Here is a 21,154-nt window from a genome sequence, read left to right as displayed (position 1 = left end):
ACCTTACGTTGCCGTTTACAGGTCTTACATCTGTACTTAGAAAACCAGCGGTTAAAACAAATAGTGTTAGGGATGGAGGCCTCGTCCGACGTCCCGTCTGAATTGCCTAAGAAGAGAGCCAAGACCTTGCGGCCTACTTCTTCAGCTTTGCCTCTACCTGCCATTCCTCAGTCTGTGGCTGACATCGGCCTGACTGAGGATTTGGCTTCCGCCTGTCTGGATAACGCGGGTACCTCTGAGGAAGCCACACAATCTTGAGTGGATGGCATGTCTGTAGAGGCTTTACCGGTGTCTACCTTAGACTCCGGGGGGAACCAGTGCTTTCGGTGGTCACACTGGTTTCTGCCGCAGCCATCCCTACCTCTGACCCGAGGCCTTCGCCCAGCCGGATGCCAGCTAGGCCTCTAAAGAAAAAACAAAACATTTATCTCTTGGTTCTGAAAGCATGCCCGATTGGCAGGCCTTCAGCCAAAGTTTATTTAATGCCTTTATGGCCCATAGGCCTACTGCCATAGAAACTCCTAGTGCTGCTCCTCCCCTCCTAAGTCCTAGACCTCGTATTCCTGAAAGGAGGGTAGAACAACTGGAAGAGGAGGAATTGTCTGATTCCTCAGAGGATTCCCTCTCCTACTCCTCTCAGATCTCTTCCCCCCGGGATATTGATCTCCAGAAGAAGGTTCTATTGAATCTGACTCCCCAGTGGAGGATTTAACTTTTGGGGAAATGGTCAACAAGATGAAAGACCACTTTGTGGGAAGCCTCAGATATGACTGAAGTACAGAAAAGGTTTTACAACCTGATACAGATAGACTCCCCCAGTCCTTCTGCTATCCCTCCTATTCAGCCGGCCTTCCTGGATGCCTTTGCGTCTGTTTCCACCAACCCTGACTCCCAACCACCAGCCCTACGGAGAGCAGATTGACTCTACAAAGTCCCTGAGACAGAGAAATATCTAATTAAGTGCCCTCCGGCTGATCCAGCCACTATCTCCATTTCTACTGATAGGGCTTCCGTGTTGCTTCCTACCACAACCATCCTTCCAGCTGACAAGGACAGCAAGACAATGGAAAGGTTGGGGAACAAAATATATACTTCTGCCACCTTGTCATTTAGAGCCACTAACTGTCAAACTCACATGACCAAGTATACCATAGCACTGCTGGACAAAGCCACTAAGGAATTAGCTGACATCCCGGACTGTGCAGCCATAGCTTCCTTGACCTCCCTGCTAGCTCTCACCTCTCAGGTGAATAGACACTCCGTAAGATGCAGCTATGATGCAGCTGAAGCCTCAGCTAATTCAACTGCATCAGCTTCTGCATTAAGAAGATACTCTTGGCTATGCCTTCAGCCCCTCCCCGATGACTTCAGGGCCAAACGTATTGATGCTCCTTTGGCTCACTGCCCTGTTTGGTGAAAAAGTGGCTGACCTCTTTAAGTCCCTGCAACAAAAAGGCAAAGAATTGCAGGACCTAAAACACTTGCTAGTCTTGCCCATCCTGAAGTTCCTCAGAAACTACCTGGCTAAGATGCAATTCATCAGGAAAACTTCTAGGCCTATGGCTCCCTCCAGGTCCAGGACACCCCCTAGAAGGCAGCCCCCTCTGGCTAGAGCTTCTTTTTTTTCCAGCCAAAGGCCTCCCTTTCCAGATAGGGCCTCTCCCACTTCCCTTCCCCTGTCTGCACGCCTCTCTCACTGTCTCCTTGTGTGATCACTCATTACCTCAGACAAGTGGGTTCTGTCCATCATACAGAACTGTTACTTTATGACCTGGATCACCCCCCCTAACAAGGCTGGGCATGCCTCGGCCACCCACCAGTCAGTTAACCCCCCTACGACAGGTACCGCAAACCTTACAAGACACTATAGAACCAGTGCCTACAGAATCAAAAAGAAAAGGATCCTACATCAGACTCTTTCTGTTGCTCAGAAAGGATGGACCATGGAGGCCTATTCTAGACCTTTCTCATCTCAACCCCCTCTTAAAAGTTCCTACCTTCAGGATGCTCACTCTCTTTACCCTCTTCCACCTCCACCTACCTCAGGGATTCATGGCAACCCTGGACATAAAGAAGGCTTACCTTCACATTCCTATAAAACCCACCTTCAGGAAATACCTCAGATTTCTGGCAAGCTCATCATATTTTCAGTTCTGTGCTTTGCCCTTTGGGTTTTCCACTGCTCCCAGAGTATTCACAAAATGTCTGGCTCCAGTCATTGCTCACTGCAGAACCATTCAAGTATTCCCCTACCTAGACCACCTAATTAAGGCAGCCGATCATAAGACTCTTCTTCTTCATACCTGGACCCTTCTACAGTCTCTAGGATTTCTAATAGACTTCCCAAAATCCCACCTGGAGCCCGCACAGGACATTGTCTTCCTGGGTTGCAGAATCTGGACAGACCTTATGAAGGCCTTCCTACCACCAAAGAAGGTGGTGTCCCTGACGCACCACCTACTTGGTGCCCTTCAAGCATCAGAACTGATGACAAAACAATTTCTGAGACTTCTGAGTTGCATGGCAGCCACCATCCCCATGTTACCCTTAGCAAGACTGCACATGAGGAAACTACAATGGTATCTTCGGTCAGTGTGGACTCAGCACTTCCATCCCCTAGAGTTCAGGGTTCCCCTCCTTCCCTGCTTTGAAACAGGAATTGCGATGGTGGGTGGCTCAGGTGGCCCAAAACCCAGGCCTCCTTCTACAAACACCCACACCCTCCCAGACTGTGCATACAGATGGTTCAAATCTGGGATGGGGAGCAACTCTAGGACAAAGAAAAGTGCAAGGTTTGTGAACAGACAGACACAAACTAGACCACATAAACGTCAGAGAAATGAGAGCAATCGTCCTTGCTCTACAAGCCTTCCAACTCTATCTAGAGCAAGATCCTCTCAAGATATTCATGGACAACACCACAGTCCTGTGGTATCTCAACAGACAAGGAGGGACGAAATCATACCTTCTATGCAGACTAGCTCTGCAGGTGTGGGAACTGGCCACCTCACAGGGAATTACCCTACAGGCAGCCTACATACCCTCCCTGCACAACTCCCGGGCAAATTACCTAAGCAGAACCATATCAAACAACCACGAGTGGATGCTTCAAAGAGATGTTTTCCTGAATCTGGTCCACAGGTGGGGGGGTATACCTCAAATAGACCTGTTCGCCTCCTCCATGAACAGACAACTTCCTGGTTACTGCACCAGGACACCCGATACCAAGGCACTGGCAACAGATGCCTTCTCAATGTCCTGGAAGGGGAAGTTTCTGAATGCATTTCCCCACTTCCCCTTGATTCAAAAGGTGCTGCTGAAAATTCAGCAGGACTCACCAAAAATCTTGCTGGTGACTCCCTACTGGCCAAGACAGCACTGGTTCCCCCTTCTCCTTCATTTGTCAAAGGGCAATCACCACAAGTCACCCCCCTTCAGTGTGGACCTGCTCACACAGCACAAGGGGACTCAGATACACCCACAGTGGCAATCCCTGCACCTCACCCTGTGGCTGATAGGATCAGACACCTGTACAACGAGGACATGCTCAGTGTCCTGCAGGAGACCAGGAAACCCAACATACGAAAATCCCATCTCTCAAAGTGGAAAAGATTTTCTATTTGGCGTCACAAAAGACGGATGGACCCACTGGAAAGCGACATTCCTCTTATCCTGTCTTACCTGTGTGAACTAATGCAGACAGGGCTGGCCTACTCATCTTTAAAAGCACATTTGTCTGCAATCTCTGCCTGTCTACATCTGGATTCACCCCTTACATCCAGACTTCCCGCAAAATTTTTCTTCAAAGGGGTTCTACACTTGAGACCACCCAGGAAACCATCCCCACCTCCCTGGGGACATTAACTATGTATTGGAAAAACTCACTTTAGCCCCCTTTGAGCCAGCTGACAAAGCTCCATAAACTTTTGCACATGGAAAACTGTTTTATTGGTAGCACTGACCTCAGCCAGAAGGGTCTCAAGCTCTTGTAGCTACCACCACCCTTCTTAGTCTTCCACCTTGACAGGGTGACACTCAGGACTAACCTGTCATTCACACCCAAAGTAGTGAATGACCTATCCTTGAACTAAGCCATTCACCTGCCTACCTTTTTCCCCAACCTGCAGGGGGGGATAGTGAGAGAGTACTTCATTCCCTAGATGTCCACAGACAACTTAGGTTTTATCTACATAAGTCTATTAGGAAGTCAGACCAACTGTTTGTCTCCTTCCACCCCAGAGCCCCGGGGAAAACAGTGACCAAACAGACCATTTCAGCCTGGATCTCCAGGGCCATTTCTTTCTGCTACCTACACCATGTGAAGACCTTGCAGGTCAATGTGAAAGCCCACCAGAGCAATGGCCTCTTCTGGAGCCTTATTTAAGGGGCTAGACACCAACCCCATACTTGAGGCAGCTACTTGGTCCTCTGTGCACACTTTCACCAAGCACTACAAGCTGGACCCTATCTCCAGAGCCAGGGTGGGGTTTGCCAGGGCTGTCCTACATGAATTCCTAGAAACTTTATCTAGGCCACCACCCAATCCTCAGTGAGCTTTGGCACTCACCCACATGTAGAATACTGCAACATTGGAATAGAAGGACATAGTGTAAAATCTTACCATAACCATAGATGTCCTTCTCTTCCATGTTGCAGTATTCCTTCCCCTCCTGTTAGACTGCACTTGCTCTCCTGGGTGACACCGGACAGGCTATGCCCTTATAGGACTGGCTCCGACTGGGGCTTTTTATATTCTGAGGGCTGGTGCGTGCAGACATCACTTTTAATGCCCACGTTTTTGCAGCTACGTCAGACGGACCTAGAGGGACTGAAAATCTTTGGAGTCCTAGCTGGACGAACTGGAGAGGAAAAGGGTACACCCACATGTAGGATACAGCAACATGAAAGAGAAGGACATCTATGGTTATGGTAAGATTTTACACAACTTTCCTTTCCTGAGTAGAGAGTGAATGGGTGCAGATTGAGGTCTTCGACCATGAGGAGGTTCAACCACTTGCTTCAGGACTGTACCAGAAAAGGTAGAGCTTCTAGGCATGCTCTTGACTTGTGTAGAGGTTGACATGGATATGCAGGTTAAGGCAGCCTTAGTCAACAGTGGTCATGCCACTGTGTGGTTTCAAGTGGCAGAAAATTAAGAATAAACAAGCAATGCTGTTGCACTAGAGGAGAGTAGATTATGCTGCGCCGAGAAGGTGGCAGTGGATGGGTTTAGGTGACTGGGAGCAAATCAAAGGGATAACCAAGCTTTTGGAATGGGTCAGGGATGCTGTACTTAGGCCTGTGGACAAGAATGCAAGGACAATGCAGGCCTGTGGACAAGAATGCGAGGACAATGCAAAAAGAAGAGGGCTAATGTTTATTATTTGTTTATTTTACATTTGTTTACTGGGAGTGTCAGACTTGCCCAAGGCTAATTTTCATAGGAGGCCCTGGGAGAAAAACTCCAGTACAGAATACATTTACAGTGATAATACAACAAAATTATGGGTTCATATTACATGACCGAACGCTAAAAATAGCTAATGCTCATTTGTTGAACCCACATGCACGAAACCACAGAATATCGAAGGAACGGATCAACAAATTTTTTCCCAGGGAAAAAAATTCACTGGGCCGTTTTCCGGACTTTGCTGTTTTCTTCACTGTGGTACGATCTCGGAGTTGGTATATTTAAGGTGGGGGGTGAAGCCCCCCACTTTGTTGCCTGTACATATTTTTTTTGGATCAGGGAAAAAAATTGCTGATCAATTCCTTCAAAACTTTGTGGTTTCGTGCATTTGGGTTCAATAATCGATCGATCGCTATTTCTAACAACCGATCATATAATATGAACCCCAAAATTATATAATAGTTACTATTCAGTAATGTATAGTAAAACACAAGATTTCTTGTATAAGGTAAAAGTACGGGATATTTAGTACACATTTGTTTGCATTTCATGTATGTGTGTATATATATATATATATATATATATATATATATATATATATATATATGTATATATGTATGTATGTATATGTGTATATATATATATATATATATATATATATATATATGTGTGTGTGTGTGTGTGTATATATATATATATATATATATATATATATATTATGCAGAAATATGAAAGTGGCAGTTAAGACAGAAGGTGGAGCCTACAGGAGGTGGACAGGAGGATTGGCGAAGTGAAGGGGTTGCAGTAAAGGAGACTAGCGTAAATGCAGCAAAGGTGATGAGGACAGCAAAGGCTAAAGTTTTAAAAGGAGGTAGTAGAGGGAATCCTGAAGAGAGAAGCAAGGGTGTTTGTAGGTACATGGCAGAAAGAAGTAAGGGAGGGACAAAACTGTTTAGACTGAACAAATTTGGGAAGATGGGTTACAGAAGATTGGAAAAAGTAAAAGTACTGAAAGAATGCTTTGCTTCAGTCTTCACAGAGGAAAGCAGTGGGATGGTGACATGCTGGGAGTGAGGCAAGGCAGGACGAGCAGAACAGTGTACAGACACAGGGCAGAGTGGAGGCAGTTCAGAATGAAGGCAACCCGGAGGCTAGGCATTTGCACTGTTGGGGAAGATCACAACTCTGCTGTCTTCCTTCTGGGGCACTGGTTCTGAGGGGAGATTTTAAGTTAGATTTCTCCTTTGGAAGTTTTTGCTTTGGCTTATCCATGTGCTTGATGGCCTCAGGTGTAGTTTAATGGCCTTTGGCTTTTTTGATGGTTGAGGGTAGATGTTGATTGTTGTTGCCCCTTGTGAAATGCGACTGCCTGGTTGATGTCCTAGAACTACTCCCTCTTGCATCCCTGGAGCTCAGGTGGAGATCCTTCTGGAAGAATCAGAAGTTGCTGCAAAATCAATCTGTTGCCTTTAGGTGGAAGCAGTGCTCCATGAAGCAGAGCAGAATTTGGTATGGCCTGCTTGTTGCAAGCATGCAGGGTACTCGCAATGTCTGCTTGGAGAGTCTTTATATCTGTGCAACAACTTGGGCAGTTCCTTGCTTCTGTTTCACAGGTGGGAGTCTGAAGCCTTCAACTCTGCTCTGCTGATTAAACAGCCTGTCTGGTGTTTTTTTTTTTCTCTTCCTGGTGGTCCTTTACCTCCAAGAGTCTTGAACTTGCTTGACAGGCATGCCTTTTTGATATCTGTTTCTTTCAGTTTAAGTTTGGGAGTTCATCCATAGGCTTTCTTTCAGGTGTGTTTTTCTTTTCCAAGTGTTGCAGTTTTCTGGGGCATGTTCTGGAGTAGTCTGCCTCACTGGGTGGTCCTGTCATCTCTTTTCTCTCACTTTATTAGAACGGTGCCTCTCTCCCTCTACAGAGTCCTCTGATGTTGGCGCTGTCCTTGGGGGGGGGGGGGGGGGATTTCTCCTCAGAGGGCAGCTGGGTCAGTCTTTTATTTGTCAAAACTACTGGTGAACTTTGATTCTTACATAGTTTATTCTTCTTGCTGCCACACATTTGGGATACACACTGATGCTGCCCTTTATCAGATATATGTACTCTACTTCTAGTGAGTATAAGCACAGGGCCACATAGCTGTGAAAACACCCATCACCTGGAACAGATGAGAAGATTGGTGAATGTAGCACCATCATTTTGTGGCTAAGACTTTTTTTCTGATTTTGAATCATTCCCCTTCACATGCTGAGTTGTATAAACATATGGTGGGCATGCAGTGGACTTTGCATAGAAGCACTCTTCACCTAAAGAGTGATGCTGTACTTTTTCATCCCTTTCAAGGTTCAGCCTGGTGCCACTTTCAGTAGCTTCTGGTTTCACCTAGAAGCTGTGACAAAAGCATCCTCCAGCATGTCCCCTTACACCCCCATCTGAAAGAAAGAGCAGGCATTGCCTCATTATTCCTCTTTCATTTCACGACTGCTTCTCCAGTGTCAAAGTTGCTTATCAAACCTGGATTATACACAGGTTTTCATTCTTCTTTGCCATCAAGCTGACAGCGTGTTTTTCATTTTACAGTACCCTCAGATTTGAGATAGCGTCTACAGTTCCTTTAGCCTCATGGGGAAGATAATTGGATTCTGTTTTTTACTGGGTTTCCTTCCTTCTGTCCTGGACTGCGGTCTAGTCTGTTCCTCTTGAAGCTCCTTCCAGTGCTGATTAGATCTGACCCTGATAATCTTGCTTGCCACAGCGGAGTCCACAACACTCCCTTTCCAGACATAAGCCCACGGTCTGTGGCCATGGAGTTGGTCATTCCCCAGTCTTCAGCCATATTGATAGTCCTCATCTGATATTTTTTTGGTCCTTCCTCCACCTGGATGGTTTTACTTCTTAGGCACTGTACCCCACCATAGAACTCAACAGCTGTGGTCTTTTTTGATAAATCAACTGATGCAATAACATTTTTTATATTTATGTAGGAGACCCTCCTTGATGGGTCAGAGATACATGATTCTGCAACCCTTTGGGGTGGTTCAGCCTATCCATACAGTTAGGACTTCTGGATTTACTATAAACAGGACAGATTATATTTTATATTGTTAGTTGTGAGGGTTCACATTTTTGTTTCTGGTTTGTGTGGGGAAGAGGTTGAAATGTCTGTTATGGAAGATGATAAGGTTACACAATCAACGTGTGATGACGCTGCATGCTTTATTACTGTTGTGCATCTGTCCATAAATGTAAGATGCCAAATGCTTGATTGGTGGAGAAGATACACTGCCATAATGACCCATCATGGAGGATCTTGTTTGTATTTCACCTGATATGGTAAGAATGTATCTGCTATTTACACAGTCATTCCAGCAAATTCCTGTGAAACTTTTATTCTCAGATTGGAGTTATCAGTTAAATTGTTGACAAATGAGTAGAAGAAATAAATAATGGCAACCAGGATAGGTAGAACAGCAACTTTTGCTAACTCATTGAAGTAAGCATGCATTGCTCTCCATCCTGGGATATTGAAAACTTGTATTCTTTTTGTTTGTTTTTGCAAGTGGCAGAAGTTATAATGTTTAATGCTAGATTTTGAAGGGTTAAAGTTTTCAGTAAGTGTATTTTGTTATTAAATCCAAGGTGATAACTTTTTGACAGAAAAATATTTATTTTCTGTTTCTAAGAGAAGAGTACCTCCAATCAGCCAAATGAATCGTACCAGGCAGGCCTGAAAGACCAGCAGGTTCTGGATTTAAAGAGTTATGCACAGTTGTTTAAATCAAGCGTTGAAACTCTCAGTGGCCGGCTGACTGAAAAGGGTGATGGAGCCGAGCTTGTATGGGATAAGGTTAGTTTTTGTTCTTTGTTTTTTATTGGCCTCTTTACAGCATAGGACAGTAAACAGCTGAAAATTAAACAGTTTTAGGAAGGAAAAATAAAGTAAATAAATGTGGGTCCTGTTTTGGTTACTACTTTATCACCAATTGGAATTTGGCATTTTTTAGCAGACTTCCATGTTTAGGAATGTCCAAACACATAGCCAACATATACACATTGTGATGGTACATTCAGGATAAACAAGTGCACTCATTCCAGAGGCACCCATTTCGTTTTACTACTCTTTCAGTTCCGGTCTCTATCCTTGCTGCTATTATTGAACTCCTACTTATACAATAGATTTCAGATATAATAAATAAAACATATATTACAGATATTTAAACAGTATAATATGCATCATACATAAATAATTTTATCATGCTGTTGCAAATATACTGAAGATTTGGAAAACTGAATGCAGAAGTGCATCAGCAAAGGCTGAAACAGTTCTGCTGTCCACATAACTAAGTATACATCTTATATGAAGTTTACAATAAAAAACTTGAACTGCTACATGCGCACTCCTCAATCTACTTGAATGTTCAAAAAACAAAAAAAATATGAAAAATATAAACAAAACCAAACATCATAGCTAAATGCTGCTAACATAAAAAAATTGTGTGTGTGTATATATATATATATATATATATATAAACAATAACAATAGAAAATGTATGCATAAATAAATGTATGAACAGTATGTGCATAAATATATAAGCAGACACACCTATATATTTTATATATGCATATATTTTTATGTTAGCATTTAGCTATGATTTTAGGCTTTGTTTATGTTTATATTTATTTTTCATATATTTTCTGTTTATGTATGACGCATATTATACTGTTTAAATATCTGTAATATATGTTTTATTTGTTGTATCTGAAATCTATAATATAAGTAGTGGTTGGGACATACTAAAAATTTATTTATTTTGCTAAAGTGTTAGGTTACTTTAAATCACTTGGTTTCCAATAATTACTTATTTGGAGGGAAAAAGGTTGCTAGCAGTGATTGGTTTAACAGTGTTTTAAAATATCTAGGCTTGTGACATAATTTTATGTCTGATGAAGCTTATGAGTTCTATGCAAAAGCCCTTACATGTTTTTTAATAATTAAATTGTTTGGTTTTATGCTATGCGTGTCCTTTGCTGGCTTGGATTTCTTGCATAATGTCAGAGAAAGTTGATAGCTGTCTCCGTTGTGCAAAGAAGATGCCACACAGGGATTTTCATGCTTTTTGCATACCATGTTTACATCTGGAACACAACATACCTTTCGGTTCAGTGCTGACTTTAGCAGCAGGACTGTAAAGCTCAGGGCTAAGATTTTAGCTAAGCACTTTAGTGAGTCATTGAGGTCTTCTCGTACCATGTCATTCGCTGGTTGGGCTGAGGTAGATCATCTTAGGCATAAGAAAGAGAAGCGTCTGAAGTATAGGGTACCAGGAGGCGCTCATTTGCTATCCTGCAGTACACACCCAGGCTTGTTATCATCAAAGAAGGTAAGATGCTTTCGCAGTCCCTTCTGGTGACTGAGGTTGTGACACAGGCCTCTATCAAGACCCAGTTCAGAGTCTGATATACTGTCAGGTCCCTTTACTTCTGCACAAGCTGTAGGACTTAGCTCATTTTTGGATCAGGAGCTGCTTTGCAGATTTCAGCTTCCAGCAACTGTTTTCTCTCTGTCAAAGGGGAGACCGGTGTCCCCCATGTTCAGTAGATCACCTCAGTTTACTGTCCTCTGGATGCGGCTGCCCGTCGATGTCCTGGCCCTTGTGCTGACATCATCCATAGACCCAAGCTATAGGACTTGTGTAAAAAGGCTGCATCTGATGTTGTACATTCGTTACAAATGGGTCTTATCCTGGATCCAAGCTGGCCATTTGTCAGACATGCATTCTGAGCCTGAAACTCCTCCCTCTCCAATAATGCCTTACTCCCCAACAAGCCTTCATATCTTGTTTGCCTCCATTTGGTCCAGATGCAATTGTGAGCCTTTCCAGTGTTGCTGGTAATATCTTCCTTGCTTTCTTAGATTTTTCTCAGTTTTTTCTTTGTAAATTAGTAGTTAGTCTTCCTTTCTTCTATACCAATCCTCCTACTACACTATCCTAGTGGTCACTGGCATCAGTCCTTCCCACCCTTTTTGTAGTTTTGTTTTTCCCTTTTCCTTTCCTTTCTTTTCTGAAAACCAAAAAAAAAATATTTTCTGCTGTCCTTTAGTTTAGTGCAGGTGTTAGTGGTATCATGTGACTGGGTCTTTCTTTGTGTGTGCGTGTGTTGTGCGAGTGCCTGACAATTATGTCAGATAAGCCTGCAAAACCTGCTAGGTTTATGAGGTGTGCCTCTTGTGGGCATAAGATTCCCCAATCTGATGCCCACAAGAGCTGCCTTTACGGCTTGGGCTCGGGGCAGTTAGATATGCCTTCCGATATTTGCTCTACTTTCAGTCTCCGGGCCCTGGCTGGTAGAAGAGCAAGCTCATCTTGAGAGGGCTTCTTCCCTCCTCTGGAGTCCAGACTCTCGCTCAAAAGTGACCCCTCCCCCCTGCTTCCCCGGGGACATCAGCTTTTACCTCTGAAAAGAGGAAAAAACTTTTGAATCAGTCTTCTTTGGATCCCTCAGCTCTGTGCTTCTCTCCAGATCTGACAGACCCTTCAGATCAGAGGGAGTCGATGCCGACCCATCCTCCCACCCTGCCATATCCAATGACCTCTGGTTCAAGCAGCCTCTCGGAGCCGTCAGAGGTCATTAGGATCCGTAGTTGTTCTTCTCCAGTGTGGATTCCAGAGCACTCCCGCTCGGAGCACAAGTCTCAGAGTCTTACTCTGCTCCGAAGCTTATTGACCTTATCACCCGCCAGGCTTGGAAGGAGACTGATACCATAGAACCAATTCCGAAGCGCACTGATAGGTATCTTAGCCCCTCAGGATCGTCTCTTCTGGAGTCAAGGTGTCCCGGTTGATGCCATCGTGGAGTCGGCAGCCACCAATAAAGAGCTTACCGAACAGAGCTCTACTGTCCACGCCCCAAGCAAAGAGTATCGGGCCTTCAACAGACATGGGAAGTAAGTGTATGCCTCAGCTACTTTCTCGCTGAAGGCATTAAATTATTTGGCACATTTCATTCGCCTCCAGAGAGACTTGGTGAAGAACTTTTCACAACTCGCTATCTGAGGAAGCCTTTAAAAAGGTCTCCTCACAGCTGAATACCATGGCTTCTATTGCTAACTCTTCGATGAGGCTAATTTCCCACACAGTGGAGGGAGCCTCTCGAGCGGCTTGTTCAGGCATAGCCCTTAGACACCCCCTTTGATGGTTCCTCCTTGCTCAGATCATCGGTTAAGGAGACTATCTGCCATGGGAATTAAATTTTTCTTTCCCCCAACGAAGCAGGAAGATGATGTGGTTCCGCAAATCCCAAGGAGCCTTCTCTGACTCGCAGGAAAAATCCTCTTCCAGGGGCAGAGGGAGAGATTTAATTGTAGATGCTGCCTCAGGGGCAGAGGGGATCAACAGAACTAGGACTTCAGTGAACCCCTGTCTGACAAGTCCTTTCAGCTCTCCTGAAGCGCTGCCTGACTCTCCTGCTCTGGTGGCAGCCGGGGGCAGATTATCCTTACACCTAACAGCCTGGACAGACATAAACAATGCTTGGGTGTTAAACACCATATCCAGAGGATACTATATTCCCTTTTGCCTTCCTCCTCCCCCCGCAGGGGGCACCTGACATCTGGGCAAGAAAAACTGATGTAATGGCGTCGGCTGCATGTTTTATACCCCTGACGTCATGGAAGAAGAGACTGCATCAGATGCAGGAATCCAAGACTCTGGTATTCAGGCCGGCTGAGGGCTACCTGCAAATGTGATGACTGCAACAATGAATACACTTGAACATCTACATTTATGGTAAGTGTACACAACTGTACTTTTTTTTTTTTCCAGTTACACTGATTGTTAAAGATGATGATTCTCCTCCAATGGAAGTACTCAGAATTTTAACAACTTCTCGGAAAGCATTCACTGAAAAGATCTGAGGTTCTTTGTGTTTCACTGTTGCAGTCATTACATTAGGGTAATCCTGCTGGCAGGTTGCCCTCAGTTGGCCTGAATTCCGAAGTCTTGGGTCCTGCATCGGCTGCTGTCACCCCTTCCCTGACGTCAGGTCGTCAGGGGTATAAAAGATGCGGCCGACGCCATTTTCTTTAGTCTTTCTTGCCGCACGGTGCCCGAAGCAGAAGCACTTTGCAAGTGCCGGTCGGCTGACTCCTGAGATTTTCGTGTTCGAGTTTCAGATCTGAAGTCTTCTATAAAGCTAAGTACCCCATTGGGGAAACTTTTTTCTTGCTCCAGACCGATGTCAGAAAAAGTTAATAATTGTATTTCTTGTGGGAAACAAATACCTCATAAGGATTTTCATTCTTACTGTATTCCTTGCCTAGGCCCTGATCACAACGTTTCTGGTTGTCGGTTTTGTGCTAGATTTAACCAATGCACTATTAAGCTTCGGTATGATTTTGCTTTAAACTATTTTGGACGCCAGTTTAGTTATCCAGAAATGTCGTCAGATAGCCATCCGACTACCGGAGTTCACAAAAAATGCAAAGAAAAGGAAAGAGATAGACAACCGAGGCCCAAAACTGACGACGAAGCTTCTCCTAAGCCAGTCGCCGGTTCTCAGTGAGGTGCTTTCGCAGCCCCTGACGCCCACTACTTTAGAGTCACAGGCTGCTACTGACTCCCACGTGGAGTCTGCCATGCCGCTGGAAACTCAAGGTATTGGAGCCTCGGATATTATCCCTTCAGATGGGTCTGGAGCCGCTAAGCAGGCACCGGCTTCTGAGGGTGTATTCAGACCTAAACAACATTATATCAGTCCGACTTCAGCATCAAAGGCAAAGACTAAGGCACCTTTCAAAGCTAAGAAACAAACTCAAGAGCCATGTGGTCAGGCCTCTATGCCCAAAAAACAGATGCTCAAAATGGCCGAAGACTTGATTACCTTGATCAGGGGCTCCCATCCCCCTCCTGATAAGAGGCTTAGGCAAGAGACTGACTATGAATCTTCAGATCAGGTTTCCATTTCTTCTGATTCCTCCAAGACTCTGGTATTCAGGCCAGCTGAGGGCTACCTGCAGGCAGATAACCCAAATGTGATGATTGCAACAATGAATACACTTGAACATCTACATTTATGGTAAGTGTACACAACTGTACTTTTTTTTTTTTCCAGTTACACTGATGAGCCTCACTCAGTGGAAATAGACAGAATTTTAACAACTTCTCAGAAAGCATCCACTCAAAAGATCTGTTGTAGCAAGTGGGAAATATTTGATCTGTTGTTTGTTTTCTTCTGATTCAACATATCTGATCTAACTTCGGCACTAGTTTTGAAACTTCTGTGGTTCGAGGGCTCTGACTTTTCCCTTACCCATAATTCCCTAAACTCTGCCCTATTACCTAGGACCTTGTTTGCCCGCCTGAAGACTTTTGATGTATTGTGAAAGCTCTCCATTGCTTACCCTTTACTAAAATTATTTCTTGTCTCCTGTCACCGAGAGAATTTTTTTCTCAACTTTGTTGCGGTTAGGTGTAGATTTATGTATGTGGTTATTAGGTAGTTTAAGTAGTTTAGGTAGGGTTTAGTAATTTTGCAGTATTTAGTGTAGAGTTATAGCTTTTGTCAGTTTTTTTGCTCTCTCTCTCTCTCTCTCTATATATATATATATATATATATATATATATATATCAATACACACACATACTTGAGAACAGGAATTACAAAGGTCCAATAACTGTTTAGAGAGACTCTAGTTCTCTATGCCCATCACTTTCTGCTTCATCTGACCCAGAATAGTTTCTTGGTATTTAACTATGTGAAACTGGCAAGTTAAGGTTCTCATAGCAAGGTAGAAGATCTTTTATCTGAATTCTTAGGACTGATGTTTTTTTTTTTTGAGAAGGTGAGAAGGCCAGATTCTCAAGCCTTTAGAAAGTGTACTGAGTATGGGCATAATCTCCCACCTCAAGACTCACACTTTTTGTGTTCCACCTATTTAGACTCAGATTGTCAATCTTGCTTTTCTTTCAGCTCCAGGATGCTTCAAAGTAAGTGTGAAAAGTTGGTTGTGCAAGGTCTTCTACCATCGAGGCTCATTGTTGCCTGGGCCTTCCTGCTGTGCTTCTCCCACCAAGAAACAGGATAGGCCAAAGTGTAGGGAGAAGTCAGTAGAAAAAAGAGAAGGGCAAACAAAAAGAAAACAGTAAGCCTTCATCATGTTCAGCAAAAAAGCATTTCTCAGATCCAACAGTGCCAGTTGGACCTGATCCTAAAGCTTCCCACAGGTTGGAACCGGCAGCTTCTATGAGCTGTCCATCATCTCCTCAACCCCAATTCTTGCCGGAACTAGTGAGCCTGAGATTACATTTACCTATTCTCCAAGAAAGAAGACTTTCTAGGCCTTCATCTGTGGCTTCTTTTGCTTGGTCATATAGAAGCTTAATGGAATATGATGCAGGCAGGATGATAAGAAAGTTTCTGAGAATGCAAATCCAGCTTGGGTTTTTTTCAGTAAAGTCCCCAGCTATACTGACTGTTGGACATTCGACCTCTCCACTCATCTCACTTAGGTTCATAGGTTCATAGGTTTATACTAGGCTATCTGCCCTAAGGCATTTATAAGCCTAGCCCAAATTTTTGTGGCTTACGCCACCCCTTATATGAAAAAATACTGTGCCCATTAGTTTGTTGTGCCTCTGTCCAGCAGTGACACAGAGATGATTCCCGGGGTAAACCTACGATCTCCCATCCACAGGTCTAGATTTCTCTTGAACAGAGTCAGCGAGGTGCTCTGCCTCACATGGACCGGGATTTTATTCCACAGCATAGGGAGTCTCTGAGTGATAAATCTATCCCTCCAGCACGCCCTATTTATATCCGTGCTAAGGTTTAAGTCGCTTGCTCTACTGGTTTTGGTGGATTTGGATTTTTGAGGTGGAGCATGTCCATTAATTCCGGGTTGGACATGGCCTTGTATGTCAGGCACATGTCACCTCTGAGCAGACGGTATGCGACTGAATAGAGCTGGAGTTTCTTCAATCTGGTAGCATATGACAGATTTTGGAGTCCCTTTATCCTTTTGGTGAGGAACTTTTGGGGTCTCTCCAATTGCTGCAGATGTCGGGTGAGATACATCCCGAATGGGGCATTGTACTTTCGATCATTGGTCTGATAAGTGAAGAGTACAGGGGAACAATGACCTCACTAGATCTGGATGTGAATCCCTTCATGATCAGGTGGGCAATGTAGAAGGTCTTTCTAACCACTTTAGCAACGTGAGTGTCAAAGAAAGGCCACTGTCAACCTGGGTCCCCAGGTCCCTGATAACCTCTTCTGTGCTTAGTGGATTGCCACCTATATGGTAGCTTGGGGTTACCTTGTTTTTCCCGAAGGGTATGACTATACATTTTTGGCGTTTAACTTCAGGCCATGGCTCTGGCACCAGCTATCTGTTTCCGTGAGTCCCTTCTGAAGGATATCCGTGTCCGATGCACTTTCCACTATGGCCCAGTTTGCAGTCGTCTGCAAACTTTGTCAGCCAAAGTCCTCCCATGTTGGCCTGTACTTCTGAGAAGTAGATGCCAAACAATAGGGGGCCAAGGACCGAGCCCTGTGGGACACCACTTGTGACCGGCTTGGAGTCTGACACAGCGCCAGCAACTCTAACCCTGTGGGTTCTGTCCTTAAGCCAGTTTGCAACCCATCTTGTGACATATGGGTTTACATTTAAGCTGGTAAGTTTTTCTACAATACCCGAGTGGGGTATTGTGTCGAAAGCCTTTGCAAGGTCAAGGTAGGCTGTATGGACTGCCTTTCCTCATCAATGGCCTTGGTGACTGTTTCAAGAAGTCGACCAAGTTCAAAAGGCATGATCTTCCCTTGACAAAGCCAAACTGGGTCGGGTCCAATGTCTGCAAGTCCCCTATATCTTTATGAGCTCCATTATGATCCTCTCCATAGCTTTGCAGACTAGACTTGTTAAGCTTATGGGGCGGTAATTACCAGGGTCCGTAGAGGCGCCGCCTTTGTGGAGTGGGACCACAGTTGCCGTACGCCACTCCTTGGGCACGTATCCTGTGGTAAGGCTGAGATTAAACAGCTGCCTTATGTGCAGGTTTAATTCCTCATTTAGCTCATGTAGCACACAGCCGGGGACACCATCCGGTCCCATTGATGCTGTGTTTTTAGCTTTAGAGAGAGCAGCTTTCACCTGCATTTGAGATGTCCGGGGGGCTACACCCGGCTGGGATGGTTATCTCTGCTTTAGGGGGGGGGAGGGGGGTGAAGTTTGCACTGAACCTGTCTGCCAGTATGTTGGCAATGTCTGTGGGTTCAGTGATTTTTGTATCATTTTGGACTAATTCTGAGCATATCTGGGAGTTTCCACCCAGGTTCCTAACATAGCTGAAAAAGGCCTTATGATTGTCCTTTGAGTCCATGGCAATTTTTCTCTCAAAATTGGCCTTAGTTGATTTTATGAGTGCTCGTATTTTTTTACTAATAATGATCAGGGTGACTTCCCTTTTATGGATTTTGTTCTATCATGTAATAGCTTTCTCCTCTTATTGTAAAGTTTGTTAATGGCTGGGGTCCACCAGACTGGACGCTTGCGCTTTGTGGAAAGAGTCTTGGTTTTATTTGGGATTGCCTGATCCATGCAGTCATGGAGGTGTTCATAGAAGGCATTTGTAAGGGCTTCCGCAGCTTGGGTTGTGGTTTCCTCTGGCTCAGGGGCCTTGAAGGATACCACACCAGTCTTGAGTAGTGTGAAGTTTGCTTTAGAGAAGTTCTTCACTATGGTCTTTTTGTTTGGGGTGGGGCGGGATGTGGATTTCCAGTGAGATTAGTTTATGATCAGATCTCACCAATGAGGGATATACTTCGGTGTGGAGCATTTTGTCCCCATGTTTGTGACAATGAGATCTAGTATATTTTCTCCTCTCGTGGGAACAGTGACTAGCTGTTCCATGGCATTTGAATTTATGAACTCCAGGAACCGTTGGGCTAGAAAGTTAGGGCTTGAGTAATGTTCCCAGTCTATATTCGGGTAGTTGAAGTCACCCAATATGATGGTGTTTGGAGATACATTTATACCCTCCAGTGTCTTCAGGAAGGCTGTGTGGGGTTCCTGAGTTTGAGAGGGTGGCCTGTAGCATGCTACAATTTGTAGAGCAGTTTTGCGTATGGTTAGTTGCACCTGGATGGTTTCCGAAGCTTGAGGCATTGCGACGAACCTGGAGGTGTGGGTATCCTTTATGAATATGGATACACCCTCCTTTTGTGGTGTGGTCCGGGTTTTGGGGCGGAACGCATGATATGAGGTAAAACCTAATAGTGCCGGGTGCTCTCAGGAGCATTGAACAAGGTTTCAGTTACAGCACAGACATCGATGTTCTCCATACTGAGAAGGGCCTCGAGTGCGTGCATTTTGAGATTTAGACTTCTGGCATTGAGCAGCATTACCCTCAGTTTCTTCCCATTTTTGTTTTCTAGGGTGGTAGGTTTAGAATTTGAGCCTTGCCTAAAAAAGGCACTATGGGGGTGGCAAGAGCCTTAGCCAATATCCGGAATCCCAGGGGTGACAGGTGCAAGCCGTCCCTTGCGAAGCAGCGTGGCTTGTCAAGCATGTCATCCCAGGCAGACAGACACTGGATCCCCTTTGAATGACACCAGACATTAAGCCAATTGTTAAAGCTGATCATCTTGTCTCTATATTGTGGCATCATTCTTGGTGAAGGAAGGATACTGCTCAGGGTTAGGGTCCATCCTGCAGTTCCTGTAGAGTTATATACTGACTGTTGGACATTCTACCTCTCCAATCATCTCACTTGTCCTGGTCCATCCTGCGGTTCTGGTAGTGTTATATTCAGCTAACTGAAGCATCTTTGTCGTTGCCAAGAGGGCATTCTACTTCGACAGTGAAGGCTTCCTTCTGTCTCTGAACTCTGATACCTTCGGATCGGGAAGGGACTCTGTCAGCGCATTGGTAACAGGTTCCAAGAAGATGGCTTGATGCCAAGATTTTCAAAGCTGTTCCTTCCCCTTGGGGCTTTAGCACTCGATAGCCTGGGTCTGAGATCAGCCTTGGCTGAACTTGTCAGTGCTGAGGATTCTCTTGTCATCTTCGGATTCTGGGAGACCATTGATTCCAGTAGCGGCTTCAGTCTTCAAGGCTTTTGAAAAGGGTTTTGGGCATATCCAAGGAGAAGGCATTCTCATCTAGCTTGTTTCCACTCAAACCCTAGCTAGATCTTGCTGCTGCTGTTTATCATCCTGCTAGACAGGGACAGTTTGGACCTCAAGCTTCTGAAACCACATGCTATATTAGACCTAGTCTAATTCTGAAAACTCTGACCTCCTAACAGAGCTGGTTCTTAAGAAGCAGACATGCAAGCAAAAGCTCGAGGACTCCTCTCCTGTGTCTTTCACAGAGAATACAGATTTAAATGAATGTGCATGGTCCCTCCGGTCCCCTTTGGAAGATGTCACCTTGGTGAACTCCTTGAGCTCATGAAATAGAGAGGGGGATGGTCCACTGAAGATCCATCACTAAAGAATCTGTATGTTTGGAAGCTTTCGGTTCTGGCTCTGCATTCTCCTGGGTGGTACCACCCATTGATCCTCATGGTGCAGTGGGCATGGAATGACCAAGATGTGGTGGAGCTGATACCCAAAAAGCTGAACAGGATTTTAGCAGCTCTGAGGGACAGGAATCATTGCAGCAAAGATCCCATTAGATGCTATGGCCACAGCAACGGACACCAAAAAGGAATTATCCGAGGAAAGTTCCTTTGCCCATTTCCCTAAAAGGGAGTCTATGGAGTATTGGACAAGTTCGGGAAATTGTCTTTCTCCTCAGCAACCTTTGCCTTTAGGTCCCTGAATTACTTGTATCATTTCAACAGATTCGAGAGAGACTTGACTAAGGAATTCTCCAAGTCACTCTCCAGAGTATTGCCTGCGGATTTTCAGCAGAAATTGGATCCCAGCTCTCTACTCTACAATCTGCTTCTAATGTGGCCATGTGACTGCTTTCTAATGCAGCTGATTTTTCTGCCAGAGCAGCAGAAACAGGTCTTACTGTACAATGGCATGCCTGGATGAGTCCTTATGATTTCACAGAAGGCTTTAAGATGTCCTTCATCAATGCCCCATACAGTGACTCCACACTTTTCAGACCTAAAGTTAAAGACACACTAACAAGGCGCCAGCAGGATGTGAAGACTCTCTCTGCATTGGGCATCGGTTTTTCCACCTCACAAAGATCCTTCTGTAGGAGTCTGAGACAGGGAAGAGAAGATGTAGTTTCATAAGTCACAAAGATGTTCTTCGTGTTTCACTGTTGCAGTCATAACTGTAGGGTGCTCCTGCCGGCAGGCAGCCCGAGGTCGGCCAGAATCCCAAAGTCTGGGTCCGGCGTCGGCTGTACAAGCTAGTACCCTGACGTCCGTACGCTCTGGTACATAGCCCTCAGCCGACGCCATCTTCTCCAGTCTTTCTTGCCGTGCGGTGGAAAGCAGCTCGCAAGTCGTTGGTTGGCGATTTTCGAACAGCGTATTTTGTTGTTGTCGTTCCGAAGTTCTTACTTCTCTTCTCAAAGCTAAGTACCCCGTTGGGGAATCTCTTTCTTGTTCCTCCGATGTCAGAAAAAGTTAATAATTGTATATCGTGTGGGAAACAAATACCTCATAAAGATTTCCACTCTTACTGTCTACCTTGCTTAGGCCCTGACCACGACGTTTCTTGTTGTCGGTTCTGTGCCAGGTTCAATTCTCGTACTATCAAGCGCAGGTACGATTGGGCTCTAA

The 21,154-nt window shown here is 44.8% G+C and overlaps 1 protein-coding gene across 1 annotated transcript in view; it reads left to right on the top strand.

The window, feature by feature from the left end:
• Positions 1 to 21,154, top strand: part of UBA2 (ubiquitin like modifier activating enzyme 2) — a 985,116-nt gene that overhangs the window by 672,843 nt on the left and 291,119 nt on the right. The window contains exon 10 of the mRNA XM_044081921.1: positions 9,092 to 9,255. Within this exon, the coding sequence (XP_043937856.1) occupies positions 9,092 to 9,255 (164 nt within the window). The remainder of the gene's footprint in view (positions 1 to 9,091; positions 9,256 to 21,154) is intronic.

The sequence above is a fragment of the Protopterus annectens genome, chromosome 8.part1 (genome assembly GCF_019279795.1).
Source record: "Protopterus annectens isolate FY-2018-M chromosome 8.part1, PAN1.0, whole genome shotgun sequence".
Taxonomy (NCBI): Eukaryota; Metazoa; Chordata; order Ceratodontiformes; family Protopteridae; genus Protopterus; species Protopterus annectens.
This window is presented reverse-complemented; position numbering and strand designations above follow the sequence as displayed.